Source organism: Limanda limanda, chromosome 4 (assembly GCF_963576545.1).
Source record: "Limanda limanda chromosome 4, fLimLim1.1, whole genome shotgun sequence".
NCBI classification, from domain to species: domain Eukaryota; kingdom Metazoa; phylum Chordata; class Actinopteri; order Pleuronectiformes; family Pleuronectidae; genus Limanda; species Limanda limanda.
The window spans coordinates 5,214,350-5,235,887 of NC_083639.1; the positions used below are offsets into that span (position 1 = coordinate 5,214,350).

Consider the following 21,538-nt stretch of genomic DNA (forward strand, 5'->3'; position numbering starts at 1 on the left):
GAAGGTGTCATCTGTTTTGTTTTTATTATCCGCTTGTCGCTCCGCCTGAAGGTGTCAGCTCTCTCTGATAATGAAATGCTGTGTTGCGTATGGCCTGTCAGACTCAGGCTACAAAGACGCGACAGAAAGCGAATCTGGGGCCCATGGGGGGGGTTGCTCTCCTTTTGAGAGACTAACTGAGCCTCTGCGGTTCCTTATAGGTCAGATTTGATAGCAAATTGTCACTCAGCACAAAGCATTAAAATTCAAGGCAGCCAACCAGACGTGTAAATGGAGATTCTGAGTGCACACAAGCAGGGAGACGTGCGCACGGAGTCATAATAAACACGTCTTGATTAATGTATTTGAGAAACAAATATTGTCACCGTTTCCTTCCTGTCCTCGGGGCATCAGGCACATTTTCAACCCGGCTGATAAAAACACATGTGGCGCTAATGATAGAGGCCCATGACAGGAGTAACAAACACGGTCCACCCACCGCGCGGCAGCCCGAGCTCCGGCGAGTCCTCTGCAGTGCGTGGGTGTTAGTGTGTCAGTGCATCAGACAGCTCGACTCCATCCCCGTCGCTCTGAGAGTGTGTTTGTTGTGCGTCAGAATGTTTCAGTGTCGTTTTCCTCTAAGAGCCCTGGCTGAGTACGTGGGAAGGAAGTAGATTGGAGCAGCCACAGAGAGGCACCCACGGTAATTATCTTTGGGAGAGTGAGTTAATCTGTCTCCCTGCGTTCTCTCCTCCAGCGCCGTCTTTAAAGGCTCGGCCGTGTGCGTGTACTCCATGGCCGACATCCGCATGGTCTTCCACGGGCCCTTCGCCCACAAGGAAGGGCCCAACTACCAGTGGGTGGCGTACTCTGGGAAGATCCCCTACCCACGGCCTGGCACTGTAAGCTATACACAACAAAAGAAATTATGAAAGCACCTTTTTTCTCATTAAAAAGAAAAACTCTCTGTCATGGTTTTTTCCCTGCAGAAGGAATTTGGTAAATTACAGGTTTAGTCATTTATAGCTGTGTTTCTTTTGTCTTAGTGTCCCGGAGGCACCTTCACCCCCAACATGAAATCCACAAAGGATTACCCAGATGAGGTTATCAACTTCATGAGGAACCACCCCACCATGCACAATGCTATATACCCAGTGCACAAGCGCCCCCTGGTGGTCAGAACCAACGTGGAGTACGAGTTCACCACAATTGCCGTGGACCAAGTGGCAGCTGCTGACGGCAACTACGAGGTGCTCTTCCTGGGAACAGGTTAGTGGTCCAAGGCCTTTACTGACATTATGTGATTACTGACCTGTAATATAAAAATCATGTTTTTGTGTTTGTAGATTCAAACCATGTAGTGTTCATAGCCCTTGTTCACTTCTGGAACATCATTCCACCCTTATATGAATTCAGCTCACATTTCCCTTTCTCTATAAATACCTTTAAAAGTAATCTTAAAATATAATTTCATAGCCTTACATTTGTTTCATATACATTTGTTTACTTTATTTATTCTTTTATAATATTCATTTATTATGTATCTCATTTGTATTAGTATTTTATTGTACTGCCAAGCACCTTGTGTCGTAACCTCAAACAAAAGGCGCCGTATAAATAAAAATGGATTTTGAATAGATTAGAGCCTTTCCATTTTAGGGGAAGGAGATGAGTCAAAGTGTGGGATTCAAATATACATTTAATGAATATGATAAGATGAATGCAGTCAACAGGGTTCCATCAACTCTCTTGTTTTACAGATCGAGGGACAGTCCAGAAAGTTATTGTCCTGCCAAGAGACGACTTGCAGACAGAGGAGCTGGTCTTGGAGGAAGTTGAGGTCTTTAAGGTCAGTCACCTTTTTAAATTCTATTAATCGCTTTATCTAAAATCATCGTGTTTAATTATTTATTCAAAGCTGTGTTAACTGTATCACTGCAGGTTCCCACTCCAATTACCACCATGAAGATTTCATCCAAACGGGTAAGTACATTTTTAGCAAAAGAATCATTTTATCACGTTATATAGAATAATTACCTGTACCTAAATGTTCCATGGCATAATACAGAATGTGTATATGATTTTTAAATTCCGATCCTCACATGTGTTTTATTATAGCAACAACTGTACGTGGGGTCGGTCCTGGGTGTGACTCACCTCGCGCTCCACCGCTGCGACGTGTACGGCGAAGCCTGCGCCGACTGCTGTCTGGCCAGAGACCCGTACTGCGCCTGGGACGGCAAGTCCTGCTCCAGATACTCTGCCTCACAGAAGAGGTGAGAATCAAGATAGTGTTTGTTTTTCGGAAAAATCTCATCCATGTGCATATGTTGACGTGAAGCTTTTTATTTCCGTTTGTTGATCTGACCCCTTTAGACGGAGCCGTCGACAGGATGTGAAGTACGGAAACCCAATCCGCCAGTGCAGAGGCTACAACTCCAATGGTGAGGGTTCAGACTGCAGACACACACACACAGACACACACACTAACACACACACACACTCACACACTCAATTCAGCAATTAATACATTCATTTAATATCTACCTCTGTAGAACTTGCATGTGCTCTCTATCTTTTTTACATTTTTTATTTTCTCAGAAGTAATACATTAATATATGTTCACGTATTGTTTGATAGCAAACAAGAACACTCTGGAGACGGTTCAGTACGGCGTGGAGGGCAGCACCACCTTCCTGGAGTGTCAGGCCCGGTCTCCTCACATGTCTCTGAAGTGGCACCTGCAGAAGGAAAACAGTGACAGAAGGAAAGAGGTGAGCTGAGGTTTTTTTTACTGCAAACCTGTTATAGTTTCTCTCCAACCAAATTCACTGAACCGATCAGGTGTTTAAGTTTTTTGAATTCTCAGTCCTCCTCCTCCTCCACTTTCCAGATTCGCTCCGAGGGCCGCACCCTGAAAACCGAGCAGGGCCTTCTGATCCGCTCGCTGCAGTCCTCTGACAGCGGCATCTACCAGTGCACGTCCACGGAGAAGAACTTCAAGCACACGCTGGTCAAGCTGCAGCTCGTGGTCCTGTCCAGCCGCACGGTCAACAGCGTGCTGGTGGAGACGGGCAGCCCGGCGCTGCCCCCCCTCCAGTCCAGCGCCTGGACTCCCAGCGCTGGCCAGTACAAGGACCTGCTGACCATTCTGAGCCAGCCGGAGATGGGCCTCATCAACCAGTACTGCCAGGACTACTGGCAGCTGGGAGACGCCGGCGTCGGGGACAGCAAGGCCAAAAGCCTGAAGGAGCTGAAAGAGCAGAAGAAGCCGCGCAACCGTCGGCATCACGACGAGGAAACGACTCCGGCCGCGACATGAGGAGCTGGACCACGCCCCCAGTCATCCTCAAACACCCCCCCCCCCCCCCCCCCCCCCATCTACCACACAACCTCCTAAACACTGCAACCCTCCATCTTAGGGAACTGAAATCACGTGGTCATCATGGACGAGACAGACACTGCAAACCCAAAGCAACAGCATCCAACAGTTTCTATGTGACTGTTCAAAAAATTCACAATATTTATTGTAGGTTGTAAAAAGTAATTCTTTGTACGTGTTTAGAAGACATGTTTTCTGTGAATAGGTCAACCTGTGCAAATATTGTTGTTATTATATTATTGTTAGTGTTATTTCTTTATAACAATGTGTTATTATGTTGAGAATATGTTTATGTTTGGTGTTTTTGAGAAACAGCAACAGTAACCAAGGACGTTGGTGTCCACACGAGGACGAGGACCGATGGACGTGTGTTCAGAAAGGGTTCATGTTGGGATCACATGACTGCTGGCAGTATTCAGTGTCTAAGCCGGAGGTGGAATCAAGGAGTCACTGCTCTTCTTCCTGAAATGTCTTCACCAGGACACTCTACTGTGCAACAGACAGTTTATTTTAATTTTTACGACTGCAAGATACAAGCTATTGACAGAAGGATGATGACATTTCATGGGACATTTCCGGATAAAGAGGAATGCCCACAGACTGCAGCTGTGTCACAGTCCTTCAGTCACTTGGTAATGAACAGTCCTCTCCTCTCGAGACCATGTGGTCCAGCCCTGGCCCGAAAGCCACCACGTTATTTCACTCATCGCCCGAATTCTTCCGAAATCCGTTGCTGCCAAGTGTTTGTTTTGTTTCTATGTGAATATCACATCTCAATGTTGTATCCTTAACAAAACGTGATCTTCGTGATAAGCTGTTTTTATTTCGTTTTTTTTTGTGGGGGTGGGGGGGACAGGGGTCTCTTTAACAACACAAAAGCTGAAAATATAACATTGCCTTCTCTTCTCTCTCTGTTTCGAGATAAGAAATTCCAGCAGGCAGCTACGTGTGAGTTTGTGACAGTTTGTGATTTAAACAAAAAAAAAAAGAAAAAAAGAATAGAAATAACTATTTGAGACAAAGCACCTTCTGTTGCCAAATCAGCGATCTTGATGAACAGTAAATACTTCACATGTACCTGGGGCATATTATGCAGTTTATTCACATGAGAGAGCATTCAGCTTCTATGTTCTGACGGAATTTTCTAAGCTCGAGATGAATCCAAAGTTTGCATTCCTGCCAGTTTTATGCTAAATACGGGGGATATTGTGTTTGGCCACTTAAACCAGTCGACACTTCAGTTAGAACACAGTGACTAATGTGTAGTTTCGCTTCAGTGCTGTAGGACTGGTCATTTTATCGGTGCAGAGCTACTTTCAGTCAGTCTGGTGCAGATCCATCCTGCTCTCAACCACGCCATAGACTTTATGAACCTGAGCCGCTTCCATACAGTTAAAAAAACAAACAATGTCACAACCAGTACAACCACTAAATGAGCTGATCACTGCTAAAACCCTGAAGAGAAACCTGTACCAAAATCTTCAGAAGGTGGCTTTTCATCGTGCATGGCATGTACAGTGTATGTTTATGGTATTTGTCTAAAAATGCTACGTTGCTGTGGATGTCAGTGAATGTCTTTCTCGTCGTGGGAATATGGAAAACACTATCAGTGCAAGAAAGACAGGATCACACCTTTTTTCTGTTTTGTTTTTTAAAATGGTGTGAAAATCTGAAGGTGCAGAAAGGTCAGATGGTGATTTTAAATCCTCGATTTCTCTCTCCCACTCTGTCTCTTTACCTCTCTCTCTCTTTCTCCTCTCTCGGAAATGTGCAAAACAGATTCTGCGTAGATTTCAAACGCGCATCTCTTCTGTTTTCTCCGGTTTTCAGACTTTGCTCGGAGTCATTGAGGTAAAGTAATGTATGATATAAAGCACAGTTGATGTTATTGTAATGACATGTAAAAAGTTACTTTTATCTTTTCTTCCTCATCAATGTTGCGGACTAATAAATTAAAGCTCTATATTTTATAATAACACACGTTCTCATCTGTTTGACAGTGATGGTCTGTACAATTATTTGTCATGCTTTTATTTCAGTGCTCCCTATGTTGATGATCTGTAGCTGTGGAAGAATTATTCTTCATCCTTTACTTAGTAGCAATACCACACTGTTAAAAATCTCCAGGCGGTACAGTTAGATTTAAGGTGGGGCTTAGCAGAACCTTAAACTGGTCAGACTGGTGTCAGAGGTGTCCACACCAGTGTGCAGGACGCCATACAGCAGGTAGAGACATGCAGGTGACAAGGTGTTGACTGAGTACAAATCTGGAACAACTTTTTGGTTTGACACTGACATCATTTTCTTTGTATTTTATTTTATTTTATTTTCCCTTGTGTGTCTGGTTGAGCTTTTTTATCGATACCTACTCTACATGATTTTGATTTGGTTCATCAGGTTACTATGTTTTTTTTCATTTACAGCCGAGACTCAAGAGCTTTGTCACCGTCAGTTCCTCAAATGGTTGTGATAAAGTAAAAATTGTGATTTGTAGTTCTAAGAACAGAAACATGTTTTGACATATAGGAAACTGTGCAGCACTCACACACACACACACACACACAGAAACAGACATACTTTTCATGCGGGCATACATAATTGAAAGTGAGTAGATTAGGATCCCTATAACCAGCTTCAGAATGAGGTCAATCAGATCTGTCAGGTGAAACTGTAAAGCCCGTTAAGTACTTCAGAGAGTACCCTTCAGTCTGCAGAACCTTATTACAAATGTCCATTTGTCTTTCTTCCTGTTTGGACCCAGAGGTGAGGTTCTGATTGTGCATCACATTAGTTTTCATTGTGTTGAGACTGAATCTTTCGTCGCTGTTGTCCTTCTCATCCTCCCCCCTTACAAATGCCAAACGTATAAACCACACTTATTCCCATAACAGATTGTTTTGGTGCTGAGATGGATATGTGAATAATTGAGTTTCCCAAAAGGCCCAAACACCAAACTGTTGAGCTTTATATGTGCCTCTTTCAAAGGAACCCAAGAACAGCATAGAGAGATAAGCACTTGAGCCGGTGTTTATCTTCCGCTGAGCACAGCAAAGTCCCCCCTAAAGGTTCGATCACTCCTACACTGATGTATGCCTGCTCCCTCTCACACCTTTCGCTCTGCCCTACACGTCCATGTCCTTGCGCTCCATTGGTCGTCTCGGGTCAGGTGGACAGGGGATGCTCAAAATCCTCTCCTAAGACACGAAAATAATCCCAACGTCCTCCAGTGTTTGCTGCGGACAGTTGATGCATCAGCTTCGTAGCTGACGCCACCGACCAGGCAGAGGGCGATCAGCTAGGACCTGCTTCCCTTTTTCTTGAAACTTGGGTTTTTGAGTAGAAGGGGCCCAAGCCGAGAACAGTAGAATGGGGGCCGGAGCGAGCGCCGAGGAGAAGCACTCCAAAGAGCTGGAGAGGAAGCTGAAGGAGGATGCCGACAAGGATGCCAGAACTGTCAAGCTGCTGCTGCTAGGTAAAGACTTTCCAGCTAATTCAGTGGGGGCTCAAATGTTTCAACAACATAGCTCAACATGTGGTTGCACATATTCTAGGGCCCCATGTGGCCCCATGTGGAGAGGAGCTACTTTCTATTTTAAGAGATAGATCTTCTATCTGTCTGGGCGTTAAGTCAGTGTGGTGTTATTCTTGTGGAAAGTTTTGTGATAAGAAGACAAAACATTACAAAAATTCCCATCACTCCTTTAATTTTGGATTAGTTATTAGTACAGACATCTCAAGGTATTCACTCTAACTGCAGAGCCAATGCATTCACACGGGCTGTGATGAAGACACACAATCTATTTGAGTTGAGTAAAAGCTTATCAATCTGTGTCATTGAATTGCTAAGACACCTAAATAATCACTCAACCCAATCCCTGGTTAATCTTGCAGCAACAGGTCCTCACACAAAGGGCTTAACCCTGAAGGACACGGATACCCTGAGGTCCAAGCCAGAATTACAACAGTGCCCAGTAGCTGTAGCATTCACACACCAGACAAAATACATTCCCAGCAACATGTTGATATGAGTGTTTAAAAAGTGAGGTTTTCTTTTTTGATGTAAAGTCAAGTAGATTATGTTCACCAAAATGTCTTTACAGTACATAGCAAGCAAAAATAACCACTAACAAGTACAAGTTGAAAGTTGTTATTATTATAACAGCTGGATATGTAGTGTTCTGAATAACCATTAGGATTGTTACAGATATTTCGCCCCCTCTTGATAATGTAGGTCAGGGACAGGAGAAGTTCCCCTTACATCAGCATTGAATGAGATAAGACCTGAAGTAAGAAGCGATGGGATCATCTGTCTGTCTGGTCACCTGTAATTAACACACCAGTCTTCTCTCGTTATTCGTTATTCAAATAAAAAACCTAAATAAAAACACAATAAGTACAAAACCTACCAAGTCTCCCAAATCCTTAAAGATACAATTTGGATTAGATTCATAACTTTGTTAATAATTTTCACTTTTCTTTAATCTATTGTTGAAACAAAAAATACAAATTTGAAAAATAATTCATCAGCAACCATTCCCGAATCTAACTCCCAATTTTAAAATTAAATGTAGATAGCCTGTTATATATTGGAAGACCAATGTCGTCTGTATGAATATGAGAATGAGAGAACAACGAAATGTTTTGAACAATCTGAAGTGGTACATAGCTGTTAATATTGAGGTGATATAATATTTAGTAATTGTTGATCTTCAATCATGAATACTGACGTCTGTAAATACACACTTAAATATATTTCCCATATTATAACACTCATTCTTGCCAGAAGTGCCTTTTGAGTACTTAATGCTTTATGTACTAATTTCTAGATTTTTTTAACAGGAATTGTAATATTATATAATAAGAAAGAAATCCATGCTTAAAAAGAGTAGGAAGAAGTCAAAATACAAATGTTATGACAATAGTGATTGCGAGAAATTATTGTTTTTTTGTTTTTGTTTTTTTTCATACAGGTGCTGGAGAATCAGGCAAAAGCACAATCGTCAAACAGATGAAGTGAGAACTGTGACTTTCTGCCTGAAACATTTCTGTTTTCTCATCTTAATGGCAATAATATGGAAATGCATTATTTTTTCCTCAGAATTATCCACCAAGATGGTTACTCGCTTGAAGAGTCCATGGAGTTCATCGTCATCATCTACAGCAACACCCTGCAGTCCATCATGGCCGTTGTGAAGGCCATGGGCACATTCAACATTAACTTTGGCCACTCTGATCAGCAGGTAATGACTCCTGTGATTCAATTGTGTAAAGTCAGTGTCAGGTTTTCTTGCTGTTACTTGTATGTGAACCCGTCCTCTTGCGTGCACGCTGCAGGATGACGCCAGGAAACTCATGCATCTTGCAGACACCATCGAGGAAGGCTCCATGCCCAAAGAGTTGTCAGACATCATCCTGCGCCTGTGGAAGGACACTGGCATCCAGCAATGCTTCGATAGAGCCTCCGAGTACCAACTCAACGACTCCGCTGGATAGTAAGAAATCAAATCAGCTGAGGTTAAGAATTGTGTCGCATTATTGTTGCTTATTGAATTCATGTCCTTTTCCTCTCAGCTACCTGAGTGACTTGGAGCGGCTGGTGCAGCCAGGCTATGTGCCCACTGAGCAGGACGTGCTGCGATCAAGAGTGAAGACCACCGGTATCATCGAGACCACGTTTGGCCTCAAAGACCTGAACTTTAGGTGAAGCGGTGCTGGGTTTTTTGGGGTAGGGGGGGCACTATTTAGTCATCATCAGGTCTGTCATGACGATAATATGCCTTTGTTTCCATACAGAATGTTCGATGTGGGTGGCCAGAGGTCAGAGAGGAAGAAGTGGATCCACTGTTTCGAAGGCGTGACCTGTATCATCTTCATCGCTGCTTTGAGCGCCTACGACATGGTGCTGGTGGAGGATGATGAAGTGGTAAAAAAAAACTTATATTACACACTGGACATGCTATGCGATTTGTGTCTAAGCCCTGTGGGACCATAGACTGTATATAGAGATGGGCAACATGACAGCGACAGGCCACCTAGTGGCTGGCTACAGTATTTGTCATATATTCTGACACCATTATGTTAATAGATGAGACACGGATCAAATTTAAATAATTTTCCCCCAAGATTTTAGATTTCTGTCATTTTAGATATGTAGTTGTTGTCACACTTGAGTTTGTTAGTGTTTTTTTTCTGTTAACTATAGTTTTAATAAGTTGCGTCAAGATTGATAGCTGAGACTGACTCAAGATTGGTTGATGGCTACAGCGCCTCCATTCCTCGATCGCTGCTGTGCATACTCTGTCTTCACATCTGCAAGATGGCGGCGTCCGCATACGGAATGTTTAAGCTTAATTTCTGAATAATGGGAGGAAGCGGAGATGCGTTATCCATCTCTACATACAGTCTATGGTTTAGTTGCTCAAATGTTTGAAAGGCTTTATGTGGGACTTAAACTGATATTTTTCTTTCAGAATCGAATGCACGAGAGTCTGCACTTGTTCAACAGTATCTGCAACCATCGCTACTTCCTCGCCACCTCCATTGTCCTCTTCCTCAACAAGAAAGACGTGTTTCTTGAGAAGATCAAGAAAGCTCATCTCAGCATGTGCTTCCCTGACTACGATGGTACGTAAATACAGCAGATTTCATTCTCAGGAAACTGACAACCAATTAAATAGACCCTTTTATATCTTTTCATTAAGGGCCCAACACCTTCGAGGACGCTGGTAACTACATCAAACTGCAGTTTTTGGATCTGAACATGCGCAAAGATATCAAAGAAGTCTACTCTCACATGACCTGCGCCACAGACACAGAGAACGTCAAGTTTGTGTTTGACGCTGTAACCGACATCATCATCAAAGAGAACCTGAAAGATTGTGGTCTCTTCTAAGGGGAGAAGCCTGATGAAGGTGGGCAAAGTTTGCACAGTATTGATAAACCTAACTACTCGTTAAACTGGCTTAACAGTACGTCTCTTTTTACAGGGTGCTGTTGTGGCCCTGTCACCTTCCACAAAATCTCTCCTCAGTTTTAACTGAGGACCCAAGATGAAAAACTGCCCCTTAAAAATTCTCCATCAGGCCAATTCAAACAATTAATAAAAAAAATCGCTTTGTTGTAGCTTTGACCAAAGACATGAGGTCAGTGGAGACCAGAAGAAAATCCTGTGCAGACTTCAGTTGAATTTTTAGTCGAGCTAACTTTTCTCTTGAGTCTCGTTGGAGGGGCTGTAGTTGAGATATCAAAAGCTTCTATCGGCATAAAAGTGATTTACTCTCACATACACTAATGTGAATAAATAGAAGTCGGGCTAACGCATTGTCTCTTATGCTTCATGTAACTGGTCAGTGTACCGCCAAAAAGGAAACAAAATGGCCTCACCACCTGCAGACGCACTTCAGCCTCGGTTAGAGATTCAAAATGTAAGAGAGGAGATAGAAAATGTATTTTAGTGCAGTAGCTGAAAGGGCCATTGTATATAACTAAACAGATTCCTACTGGATGGATCGTGAAGTGTGGTGATACCATGTCGAAAATATGTAACAGTGTTGAATGGTAGATGTAATTTATTTTAACATAAAAAGTTCCTGTCTGAAAGTGAACTGGTGATACAGGGCTGTGAGCGTGCGATCCTGTACAGAACCCAATGACTGTAAACTCAGATTAAATCCATTAAAGCTTCTGTATAGAACTGAGTACTTTTCCATGTTCCACAAATAAAAAGCAACACAGCAACGTCTTGGTCATTATCTGTCATTTATTGATCTCTTTTATTTCATACTGATTCAAATCAAGAGTTTGACCTTTATTTTTGAAATAGACCTTTTTTGCTTTCTCCCTAATAGATGGATGAGAAGATTAAAGTGTAAATAGGAAGATACAGTTTGCTTGGCTTAACATTCACACTCGTACCTAAGGCCAATTTTGACCACACAGACACAGGAACATGCTAATTCAACATATAAAACCCCGGCCGAGTCAGGTTTTGAGCTAATCATTATCAAACTGCCGACCCCCTGCAGATTTCGTCTGCCATTTTCTGAGCAGCTCCCTCAAATTGTTTTAATGAAACAGGCCCCAGACTTGAATCAAGTATCATTCATCTTCTAATCCATCTCTCAGCAAGAAAGTAAACAAGTGCATTTCCCCAATATGTTGATGATCTGAGACAAGGTGGGTTTTGTCAAGTCCACCACTTTGCAATCTCAGACATGTCATTGCTGTCACCTGAAGTAGTTCCTAAAACACTTGAGAACTGAACAGCTGTCTCCCAAAGACAAAGAAAATGCTGGTGAAACGATGGAAGCGAGCGCCACAGCCCGAGACTCTGCTGAGCTTCAGATTCTCAGGATGTTCGGTAAAAGATGCATCAGTCACAAAACACATTAAATCAAAGATCAACGTGAAGGAGATGGCGTTTGCCTTTCTGTGTTTAAGACATGAATGAATATTCACAGTAGGACTGTACTTCGGTTCAGTGCGATTATTCTTCAACCTCGGATTCACAAGTTGTAACAAGTTGCAATATAAATACCTAAGGCTATCCTAAGACATTTTAGGCAACAACATTTCAAGAAAGTGTTTGTTTCTTTTAATAAAAGCATTCACTGCTTAACGTTTTTCCATTAAACCCTGAGTTCTCACCACATGAAAATTAATAGATATGATGTGCAATAATGTGAGAGAGGAACAACAAATGTTCGTCATCTCTAAAAAAAAAAGTGTGTGTACTAAAGATGTCGGACAGAAGAATGATATGTTTTCACATACTAACATTAAAATAAAAATGTGTTTATGGCTTTTCTCGTCATGTCTAAAAGGGAGCTTCATGTCATTATCAGTGTCACACATGGAATGACACCTGTTGTGCGACATCATCAGTGGCCTTAAAAAAAAAAATAAAAAATGGGACAATGTTAACCACGACTAATATGCACTGTACAGCAGCATCCAGAAAGACAGAGAAGGCACTTTAAAACAGTCATCCTGAACGTGTCGTACCGTCACTCTCACACACACACACACGCACAACGTCATGGCACATCTGTTTGCCCTTTGTAAGACATCGAGTAACTAAAAGCCTGAGAGATGAACACTTCAGTCTTCATTAGTGTGGCAGGCAGGAAGCAGTTCAAGTTGTCTGTTAGTCTTTGTTAAGTTTTCCGTGAACATTTGCATAACAAAAGCAAGACAGAGGCTCTTTTTAAAGCAACAAAATGCAACTTTTTAAACCTAAAATAGCAGCTTCAAAATTATTTTGTGTTGTTCACTGACATGAACTGAAGAGAATGGTGCAGCTTCCATTCCCACTGCTCACCCCGAATATCTGTTCTTGCTCTGTGAAACTTTGGTGAGCTAGTTCGCTCTGAAAGACAACCAATGAGTCAGGCCTAGCAAGAATAATGCTAAGGTGTTGATCAGTTAAAAAGACGTCATTAAAAACTAAAAACTTGAAGCAGCTCCTCTGCTTCATGAAGCCAGGGATCCTGGGTAATATCCACCGTTCAGTTGTGTTTCAGTCCACTTCATCGTTTGTACACAAAGCCCGACAAAATAATCACGTGTGTCTGCAGAGGGCGCTGTTGCTCAGGAAAAGTTACATGGTGTTGCTTTAAAATTGTTAAAATATAGTTAATCCCAATCTAGAAGAAGAACACACTAATTCTGTAGTAAATCAGAGACTCGAGCCAAGTTTCCTACAGGCACAATCTAAAGTTGACTACAGCCTCACAATAGGCAGGGTTTTACAGTGTGTGCATGAGTTATCACCTGTCATTATATGTTAGTGTGAAGCCCTTATTTAAAAGCACAGATCTACTCAAGTGAGTCAACTGCATAGAGGCACTAATCATAATGTTTAGAAAAAAAGCTTTAGAGGTGAGTTTTTATAGGCTATACATTTTACATATGTGTGGCTAGGTGGCACTGTTCCCATAAACACATCATTATTATTCATAGCTTAGCTTTCAGTTCACTCTCTCTCACTCACTCACATGCACACACACAGTACACACACTCATGCCTGAACAGATATGTTTTGCTCCACAGACACACAACAGAAAACCACAATCTCCATTCATCACCAGGCAAAACTCAGTGAAGCATGACTCCTCTTTCTCTGTCTTTGTTGAGCACATGCTTTCACACCCAGAAGACAAAGCACCCCAACACAAACTTTTAATAATACGGCAATTAATTAAACTGGTTTCCCTTAGAGTCAGTTCCTTGTCTGGATCCTGAGCAGCAGAACAGATGGGCCGAGGCGCTTGACCACCACTCGATCTTTTCTAACCTCACTGCCTCTGCACTTCAGGAGGCGAACTGAAGGCCACTTTATGCCACTGTCACCACAAGCGTCCTTTTAGAAAAGTCCCACCATGTGGTCGATCTGCCTCATGTAGACACTCTTCAGTGGCAGAGTGTACCGCCGCTCCTCTGGGATCCTGCTACACTGCAGAACAAAAGAAGAGGACGATAACAATGAGGTTTTAAATGTCAGTTAAACAATGAACAGTTAATTGGGCTTGGGCGGGGACGGCAGTCTTACATTGCTCATGTTGCTGGAAGGTGGCCGGGAGTTGGGCTCTGTTTCTGCCAGTGCCCCCTCCTCGCACGGATACAAATCATTCCACTGCTTCTCCCTGAAGCGCTTGTCTATAGGCACGACGTGGCCCTCTGTGGTGAAGATGTACTTGTTATCGGAGTGATGAAGTGGGTTGTCATCATCAAACAGCTGCAATGTAAGAGAAAAGGCTATATTTGCACGGCAGTGTGAACAGAGCTGGGCCAAGAGTCAGGGCCTGTATGTTATTCTGATGATGGTTGAAGAACACCTTATGAAAGGTTTTTAAAATGGTAACTAAGAGATTTATTCACAGTCAATTATAAAGTAAAAATACCAACTATTTGCTGTTCTCAGCTTCTAAAATGTTGGAATTCTCTGCTTTTCTCTTTTTAAATAAACGTCTCTGACTTTGCAACTATATGTGTGGAAAAAACTAACTATTTAGGTAAACGTGCTTTATCACCATGGATATGTTTATGATATCTGATATGTTAAATAATTATTTATCAAAATATTGTTGCAATAGTTTAAACAATCTAGTTCAAAGATCATTAGCAGTTACGTAAAATACAGTCTTTAAATTTATGAACAGATAATATTTAAAATCTGAAATATCTTTTATTTCAATTATTACCATTTTTTTATGCTCATATAATGTTCTTTCACTATGCAAACCTACCAATATACTGTACAATGTAGGTCTCATTCTAACACGCTCGGACTCTAACTTACCAGGAACAGGTATTTGCAGGTCTCACTGAGGAAGAAGCTCTCCATACGATCCTCTTTGGATTTGTCAACGACGTGGTGGAGAGTGGCGTAACCACATCTGCAAATAACACAGCTCAGCTCAACTCAGCGTCAACACCAATTAAAGCACTTAACAAAGAGGCGTATATTACATGACACACACCTGACTTTGGCATTTTTCTCAAGGCTCTGGAGAATATCCATTCCAACATGCAAGTAGAAAGGATTTTTGGTCGCCTGTGGAAAAGCAAAAGTAGATAAAAAGACGATCTTGAGTAAAATGTAACAGTCATCAAAGACTGCCTTCTTCAATTCTGCATCACAAGATATCAGTATTGTCACCTGGTACAACAGATAGGTCGACTCCACCAGCTCTGGTCTCAAGGGGTAGAAGAGCACGTCAGGAGCCTGCAGCTGCCAGTTGTATCTCTCCGGCAACGCCCCGAAGCGCTTCCAGATGGCATAGTAGAAAGCATGTAGGCAAATGGCGTTATCTACATCACCATTGAGCACCTAGGACAAGAGCAGTAGAGCTTTCCTTTAGCCAAACACTTTTTTCACACTTCACCTACTACAACTGAAATTGCATAATCGAACCTGCAGCCCAGGAAAGAAGGCCTGAAGAGAGTCAATCCAGGTGTTCATAATTTCCCCACTGAACATGTTCACATTAACGTAGAGAGGCGGGTCACCCTCGCCTTCATTACACGACTCTCTCCTGAAAACCAAAGGGAAGCAGAGAGAGGTTCAAATATGTATGTGTAGCTGTTTCAGACACGTTCACAACAACAGAAAAATCCCAAAGCGATAAATTGCTTTTGGCAGAAAAGGTTGAGTATATTTGCTATTTTTACTAAATCTTTTCTCCACATTCGTCTACATAATCAGCCACAGTGTAAACATATGCTTCGGTAGTGGGTCACCTCTCAGCTAAAGTTTAGGGTTCAGACAGTATGTATTTATATGTAAAAAATAATTCTGCAACACTTGAGCAATTTGACTTCCTCTTTGTCACTAGAATCATTTACATAACTGTTGAAGGCTAAAAGGTTTAAATGAATCATGACTTCATATAAGGAATGCTGCCGACAACCGATAGTGTCATGTGTTGTCAGGGTGAGACTCACCCTCTCCTCATGTGGTTCTGTATGCTCTCATAAGAAGCTTGAAACATCCTGTAGTCCTCTTTCTCCCCAAAAAGGATGTATGATTTCAGCAGGTACTCGTAGAATGAGTCCATACCAGCTCCGAGGCCACTCTGCTTCCCGACCCACTGGCCCGTTTGGATATTAACCACATTACCTAAGAACAAAAATCACAGACAGTTAAGTCAATATGAAAAAGTAAGAAAGAAAGCACATGAGAAACCTAAAGAGTTGTCACAAAGCTACAGCACACAGCTGCACATACCTAACAGACCGGTTTCATTGCTCCTCAGTTTCCACAGAGCTCTAACTGCTCGTCTGGCTACCCACTCAAATGTGGAATCGCCGATCAAGCGGCTCAGGATCCCAAACTCCACCAGCAGGGACCCAGCTCCTGCAGTGCAAGTCTCATTGATGCTGTCAGCGGGGACCCCAGTCTTCAGGTTCACCTGCATTCAAGATACAAAAGCATGATGCTGCTGGATGATGTGGTAAGTTATCCAGTTTCATTCAAACAACAGCTGCAGTAATCGGTGCAACGACCATTAAAATATCTTGTGTATGTTAGCAGCCACCTTATGTAATGCACCCGTCACTCACCCTGGGGTAAGGAATGCCCGTGCTGGTGTTCTCGAAAGCCGGCAGTAAGCGGACGGCCAAGTCATGAGCCATGTGAAGCAGCTCATTATCGTAACCTTCCATGCTCACTTTGCCAAACGGATGTTTTGGGTCAGTCAGCAGGATGTGAGAGGAGATGAGGCTTCCCAAGATCCTTCAGTGAAGAAGAGAAATATTAGATTGTGATGGCTCAAAGAAACAGATTGGGATTCTTTTCATACATTATCATATAGAATGTCTCAAATCACTCATTCATTCATTTTGGACTCGGTGAAACAATATTTGTCTTCAAACATCCACTATTCAGAATAAGAATTGGAATAATCTGAGGATGCTGTCTGCTTAAATGCATGTCAAAATAGATACAAAGGAAATATTGCTCCTCTAAACCAGATTGATGCACTTTTAAATTCAGAAATTAGCCTTTTGCTGGATTAACAGAAAACTGCACACGTAGTTTCCTTTTGTATTTGATATTTACTATAGCAGCGACATTTGTACCTAATGTTTGCCTCAAAAACTTGCACCGTCGAGTCCTTATCGAAAGATACAGTTGCTATCACCAGCTTGACGGCTCTCTGGAACTCTGTCACGTTGCCAAGCACCTGCAGAAAAACAGCACATGATAAAGAGTGAGTGTAGAAAAGAGCCACAAGCAGTGCTCATCCAAGGGTGCAATGTAAATCCTGTAAACAAAAAGGGTAAAAAGAGCAGAAAGAAGACTTTTTTGCGTTGTCGTTTCAGACTGTGCGGCACTACATTGGATTTGGAAAGGGGTTGATTCTTTTTTAAAACCAGTGTAACCTCAGCCCATCTACAAGCTTCTTTTGTTGCATAATTAAAGTATTGCTATTTCAGCTTAATTCAGTTTCATCATTACATATCACATCTGTTATAAAGAAGCTTTGTCCACCTACATTTTCATTAAATAAACAGTCTATTACTACTAAGAAATTACTACATTTGTTCATGTACAGAGATTCTTCATTAAGACTGTGAATGCTTGTGACAAGAGCACGTGAAGGAGACACCTCAGACTGTCCATGTCAGGTTGAACACACTCATACCAACGAGCTGTTTAGAAAATCTACTTCACTGGAGTCAGTGGTGGTTTTGAGAGGCAGCAGAAAACCCACAACTTACAACAGAGAGGATGTGTTAACCACTGTGCCGCTGAATGTGGAGCAAAACTCCACTCTTGGAGAACAGGTGCCATTAAGCATACAGGAAAACATGGTTCAAAATGTGCCAAATGCCAAAAGTAATATGTCTGTAAATGACTGTAATCAAGCTTGAACATATCCTTTGACATTTTGTATTTCCACCTTTTTCCTCTAAAAGAGCCACGAGAAAGGAAAAATTCGCACACAGTGACAGTGTAAACTTACCAACAGTGTGTCTAAGGTGTCAATTAATGTCAGGGAGTAGTTCCCCAAGACATCGTTTATGTTGATGTTTGACCTGAAACGAAAAAAGTGAAACAGACGCAGTGTCATTCACATGTGGGAGAAATAATCAATAGATCACACAACTGAATATTGTGTGAGGATCACAGTCTTCCCCCTAAAAGAACCTGTTCGGCTACATACCAATGTAGACGTGTCAACCCTTCTTGCATTTGCTGGAAGGTGATTATGAATACAGACACCGCTGAGTGAGAGGTTTTATGAGCTTTAAATAGTAGTTTACGTATTAGTTTAATCAGGTAAGATTGATGATATGATTTAATCATCAATTAATCTGACCATTTGTATTTTTGAGTTTCCCTTATTATATATTTTGTTTCATCTGTGACCTCGTTGAGACTCCTGTAAGTGACATCTGGATCCAAATGAATAATGCAAGTAAAATATTACTTGTACAATACCACTACCAATGTTATCATGTACAGTTGTGTATTAATATCATGTGCATTATTACTTTCATTATCATGTACAGTACCTCTTGCTCATTTCCAATACTTCTTTAACTATTGCTTTTCTTTCTTTTATAAGTTTGTAATTTTTAAAGTTATCGTGATTGTATTATTATGTACCTCGGCACTTGTCCTCTCTTACCCTTAAAAGCACTTGACATGTTTGTACTTCACTACTATTATTCTTTGTTATTGTAACCTAGGAGCACAATAATTGTCTTCAAAATTGATTAAGTTGACTATCTTATTTAGACTTAAGGGGATAGTTCACCCAAAAATGAAACTTTACTCATTACCTACTCACCATTAGCCGTAATGTCCTCTGATCGCCTTCTCGCATGGATCACAGCGGACATTTACATTACATGTTTTCATTTAGCTGACGCTTTTATCCAAAGCGACTTACAAGAACCGCATTGAACCCAGAACAACAAGAAACAAACCCAGAACAACAAGAAACAACCCCAGAACAACAAGAAGGCTAAAAACATTGTGTGAATGACCTCAAATCGGTCACCATTTGCTTAGAATTTATTGCATGTGGCTGCAACTCTGTTTACCCCTGAAACTCCCAAGTGTTCTGTGGACTCAAACACTTCACCCGCCCCTCCCCCAGCGACATAGTGGTGAGTAGATAATGAGTGAATTTTAATTTTGGGGTGAGCTATCCCTTTTACTTATCGATGACCTGTTCAATGTGAATATGAAGGAACCACGACCCGCCCAGCCCTGGTCAACAGGGGTCAGCAGGGATCAACAGGGGGCAACAGGGCCACACTTGTAAGTGATTTGTTTACTAAATTAATGTTTGAATGACTCACGGGTTCAGCACGTCTGGTCCTCTTCCTTTACAGGCGATGGGATTCAGCTCGTCCTCGGGGAAAGCGTACTTCATGTAGTTGTCGTATCCAAAGTAGAACATGTCTCTGGCCATGTCCCTCATCTTGGCTTTCAGCGGGTCGGGGAACGAGCTGTACCTTCTCACGTACTCGTCCTTGTTGCCGTCGAAGAAGCTCAGGTAGGGTCGTCTCCGGGGCGAGCCCTCCTCCTCCTCGGGCTTCAAACAGGTGGTGGCCGGCTCCTCGAACCTGGGGCCGTGGACCCGCTGGGACCACGAGCCGCTGCCCCCCGGCTCGCTGCCCTTCTCCTCGCCGAACAGCACATCCAGCTGGTGCAGGTTGAAGCCGAGCTGGAAGTTGAAGCCCCAGATGACGCTGGGTCCCAGTCCGAAGGCGAGCCACAGCACCCAGCCGAGGGAGAGCCGCAGCACCACAAGACCCACCACTATTGACCTCCATTGCATCTTGGCCCCGGGTCGGTCCTACAGGGCATTGTTTTAGTCCGAGCGGCTGAACCAGAGAGAGAAATCCTCCGTGTATCAGGCTGGAGCAGGAGGAGCAGGAGAAGGAGCAGGAGTGACTCCGCTTCACACGCTTCCTGTCAACAAACCGGCTCCTCCCATATACCGCCCTCTGATTGGCCCTCTCCCTGGCTCGTCATTCAAAAGGTGAGGCGCGCTCGTCCGGTGATTGGCTGCGGAGCTGTCAATCTCCAGGGTTGTGTTTCGTGGCATTCATGACGTGTCGTAACTTCAGCTTCAAAAGTGAAGGTTCGGTCCCAGCAGGTTCACTTAGTGACTGAAGGTTAGAGGAGGAACTGCATGATACCGTTAACATTATCATTTATTATAACAATAATAACAATACAAAAGAATAAGAATTCTAATAATTATATTGTTATAATATGTATTAGTAGTCGTAGTAGTATTTGTATAATTATTATTAATAATATTATTAGTAGTTGTTTACAGTAGTAGTAGTATTAATACTATTATCACTATTATTAGAGCCGAGCACTGACAGGCACTGACACAGTGATGCCCTATTGAAATTGGAAGGATTATTATTATTATTCTGGCAAATTAATAGCCTTTTTGAGGGCTTTAACATGCTCAATTCTTTCCAAAATGTGCAGAAAATTATAGTGGTGAAAATTTACTTTTCATCTATTTTGTGTTATTTATTTTTCTACAATTTCTTTTTAAATTTATCCTTTTTTAAAATTACTTTAATTAAATTATTATTATTTACCTCCCGTGCAGAAGTGGACTGCGCAGGATGTGCGCACTCCGCTTCTGCGCAGGATTAATTTAATTTATTTAAATTTAATTATTTTTTTCTGTAAATTTACATAGTGTAAGACAGAGGTCTTCAACAGGGGGTCTGCGACCCCTAGGGGGTCCGCGGAGATACTGCAGGGGGGTCGCGAAATCTTTGGTTGATTAGACATTTTTTTGACTTTTTGTTATTATTATTTTTTTTTTTTTTTCACGAATTTAAATGTCTTTCAATACACATTAACATGCATCAACATGTATTCAGCCCCCTTTAAATATTTCACTCTTTGGTTCATTGCAGCAACTTGCAAAAATCAAAAAAGTTCATTTTATTTCTCATTAATGTATCTTGACAGAAAAAAAAACAGAAAAGTAGAAATTTTTGCACATTTATTAAAAAAGAAAAACTGAAATATCACATGGTCATAAGTATTCAGACCCTTTCCTGTGACACTCATATTTAACTCACATGCTGTCCATTTCTTCTGATCCTCCTTGAGATGGTTCTACTCCTTCATTGGAGTCCAGCTGTGTTTAATTAAACTGATTGGACTTGATTAGGAAAGGCACACACCTGTCTATATAAGACCTTACAGATCACAGTGCATGTCAGAGCAAATGAGAATCATGAGGTCGAAGGAACTGCCCAAGGAGCTCAGAGACAGAATTGTGGCAAGGCACAGATCTGGCCAAGGTTACAAAATAATTTCTGTAGCACTCAAGGTTCCTAAGAGTACAGTGGCCTCCATAATCCTTAAATTATGAACTCTTCCTAGACCTGGCCGTCCAGCCATACTGAGCAATCGTGGGAGAAGAGCCTTGGTGAGAGAGGTAAAGAAGAACCCAAAGATCACTGTGGCTGAGCTCCAGAGATGCAGTAGGGAGATGGGAGAACGTTCCACAAAGTCAACTATCACTGCAGCCCTCCACCAGTCGGGGCTTCATGGCAGAGTGGCTCGACAGAAGCCTCTCCTCAGTGCAAGACGTATGAAAGCCCGCAAAGAGTTTGCCAAAAAACACATGAAGGACTCCCAGACTATGAGAAATAAGATTCTCTGGTCTGATG

The 21,538-nt window shown here is 42.1% G+C and overlaps 3 protein-coding genes across 3 annotated transcripts in view; 2 read left to right on the forward strand and 1 right to left on the reverse strand.

The window, feature by feature from the left end:
• Positions 1 to 3,301, forward strand: part of sema3fa (sema domain, immunoglobulin domain (Ig), short basic domain, secreted, (semaphorin) 3Fa) — a 49,134-nt gene extending 45,833 nt beyond the window's left edge. Inside the window, exons 12-19 of the mRNA XM_061069197.1 lie at positions 737 to 881; positions 1,026 to 1,248; positions 1,740 to 1,828; positions 1,921 to 1,962; positions 2,098 to 2,255; positions 2,356 to 2,423; positions 2,620 to 2,753; positions 2,873 to 3,301. Of these exons, the coding sequence (XP_060925180.1) occupies positions 737 to 881; positions 1,026 to 1,248; positions 1,740 to 1,828; positions 1,921 to 1,962; positions 2,098 to 2,255; positions 2,356 to 2,423; positions 2,620 to 2,753; positions 2,873 to 3,301 (1,288 nt within the window). The remainder of the gene's footprint in view (positions 1 to 736; positions 882 to 1,025; positions 1,249 to 1,739; positions 1,829 to 1,920; positions 1,963 to 2,097; positions 2,256 to 2,355; positions 2,424 to 2,619; positions 2,754 to 2,872) is intronic.
• A 3,426-nt stretch (positions 3,302 to 6,727) lies between these two features.
• On the forward strand, positions 6,728 to 10,253 carry gnat1 (guanine nucleotide binding protein (G protein), alpha transducing activity polypeptide 1). The gene is made up of 8 exons (XM_061069198.1): positions 6,728 to 6,833; positions 8,332 to 8,374; positions 8,460 to 8,601; positions 8,696 to 8,853; positions 8,933 to 9,061; positions 9,155 to 9,284; positions 9,832 to 9,985; positions 10,063 to 10,253. Exons 1-8 carry the CDS (start codon positions 6,728 to 6,730, stop codon positions 10,251 to 10,253), a joined length of 1,053 nt encoding a protein of 350 aa, XP_060925181.1.
• An 847-nt stretch (positions 10,254 to 11,100) lies between these two features.
• edem1 (ER degradation enhancer, mannosidase alpha-like 1) lies at positions 11,101 to 19,803 on the reverse strand. The gene is made up of 12 exons (XM_061069512.1): positions 19,178 to 19,803; positions 17,830 to 17,902; positions 16,943 to 17,046; positions 16,424 to 16,595; positions 16,089 to 16,272; positions 15,806 to 15,980; positions 15,276 to 15,396; positions 15,021 to 15,191; positions 14,842 to 14,915; positions 14,661 to 14,757; positions 13,911 to 14,096; positions 11,101 to 13,814 (listed from the first exon to the last, which is right to left on the reverse strand). The coding sequence occupies exons 1-12, from the start codon at positions 19,657 to 19,659 to the stop codon at positions 13,725 to 13,727; spliced, it is 1,929 nt and encodes a 642-aa protein (XP_060925495.1). The 5' UTR covers positions 19,660 to 19,803; the 3' UTR covers positions 11,101 to 13,724.
• Positions 19,804 to 21,538: the final 1,735 nt, after the last annotated feature.

Excerpts from the sequence above, each read along its gene's own strand:
- gnat1 (XM_061069198.1), top strand. The coding sequence starts at position 6,728 with ATGGGGGCCGGAGCGAGCGCCGAGGAGAAGCACTCCAAAGAGCTGGAG. Across the intron at positions 6,834-8,331 it reads TGTCAAGCTGCTGCTGCTAG|GTGCTGGAGAATCAGGCAAA; the intron begins GTAAAGACTTTC and ends TTTTTCATACAG. Across the intron at positions 8,602-8,695 it reads TTGGCCACTCTGATCAGCAG|GATGACGCCAGGAAACTCAT; the intron begins GTAATGACTCCT and ends TGCACGCTGCAG.
- edem1 (XM_061069512.1), bottom strand. The coding sequence starts at position 19,659 with ATGCAATGGAGGTCAATAGTGGTGGGTCTTGTGGTGCTGCGGCTCTCC. Across the intron at positions 15,981-16,088 it reads CAATGAAACCGGTCTGTTAG|GTAATGTGGTTAATATCCAA; the intron begins GTATGTGCAGCT and ends TTTTGTTCTTAG. Across the intron at positions 15,192-15,275 it reads CCTTCTTTCCTGGGCTGCAG|GTGCTCAATGGTGATGTAGA; the intron begins GTTCGATTATGC and ends CTCTTGTCCTAG.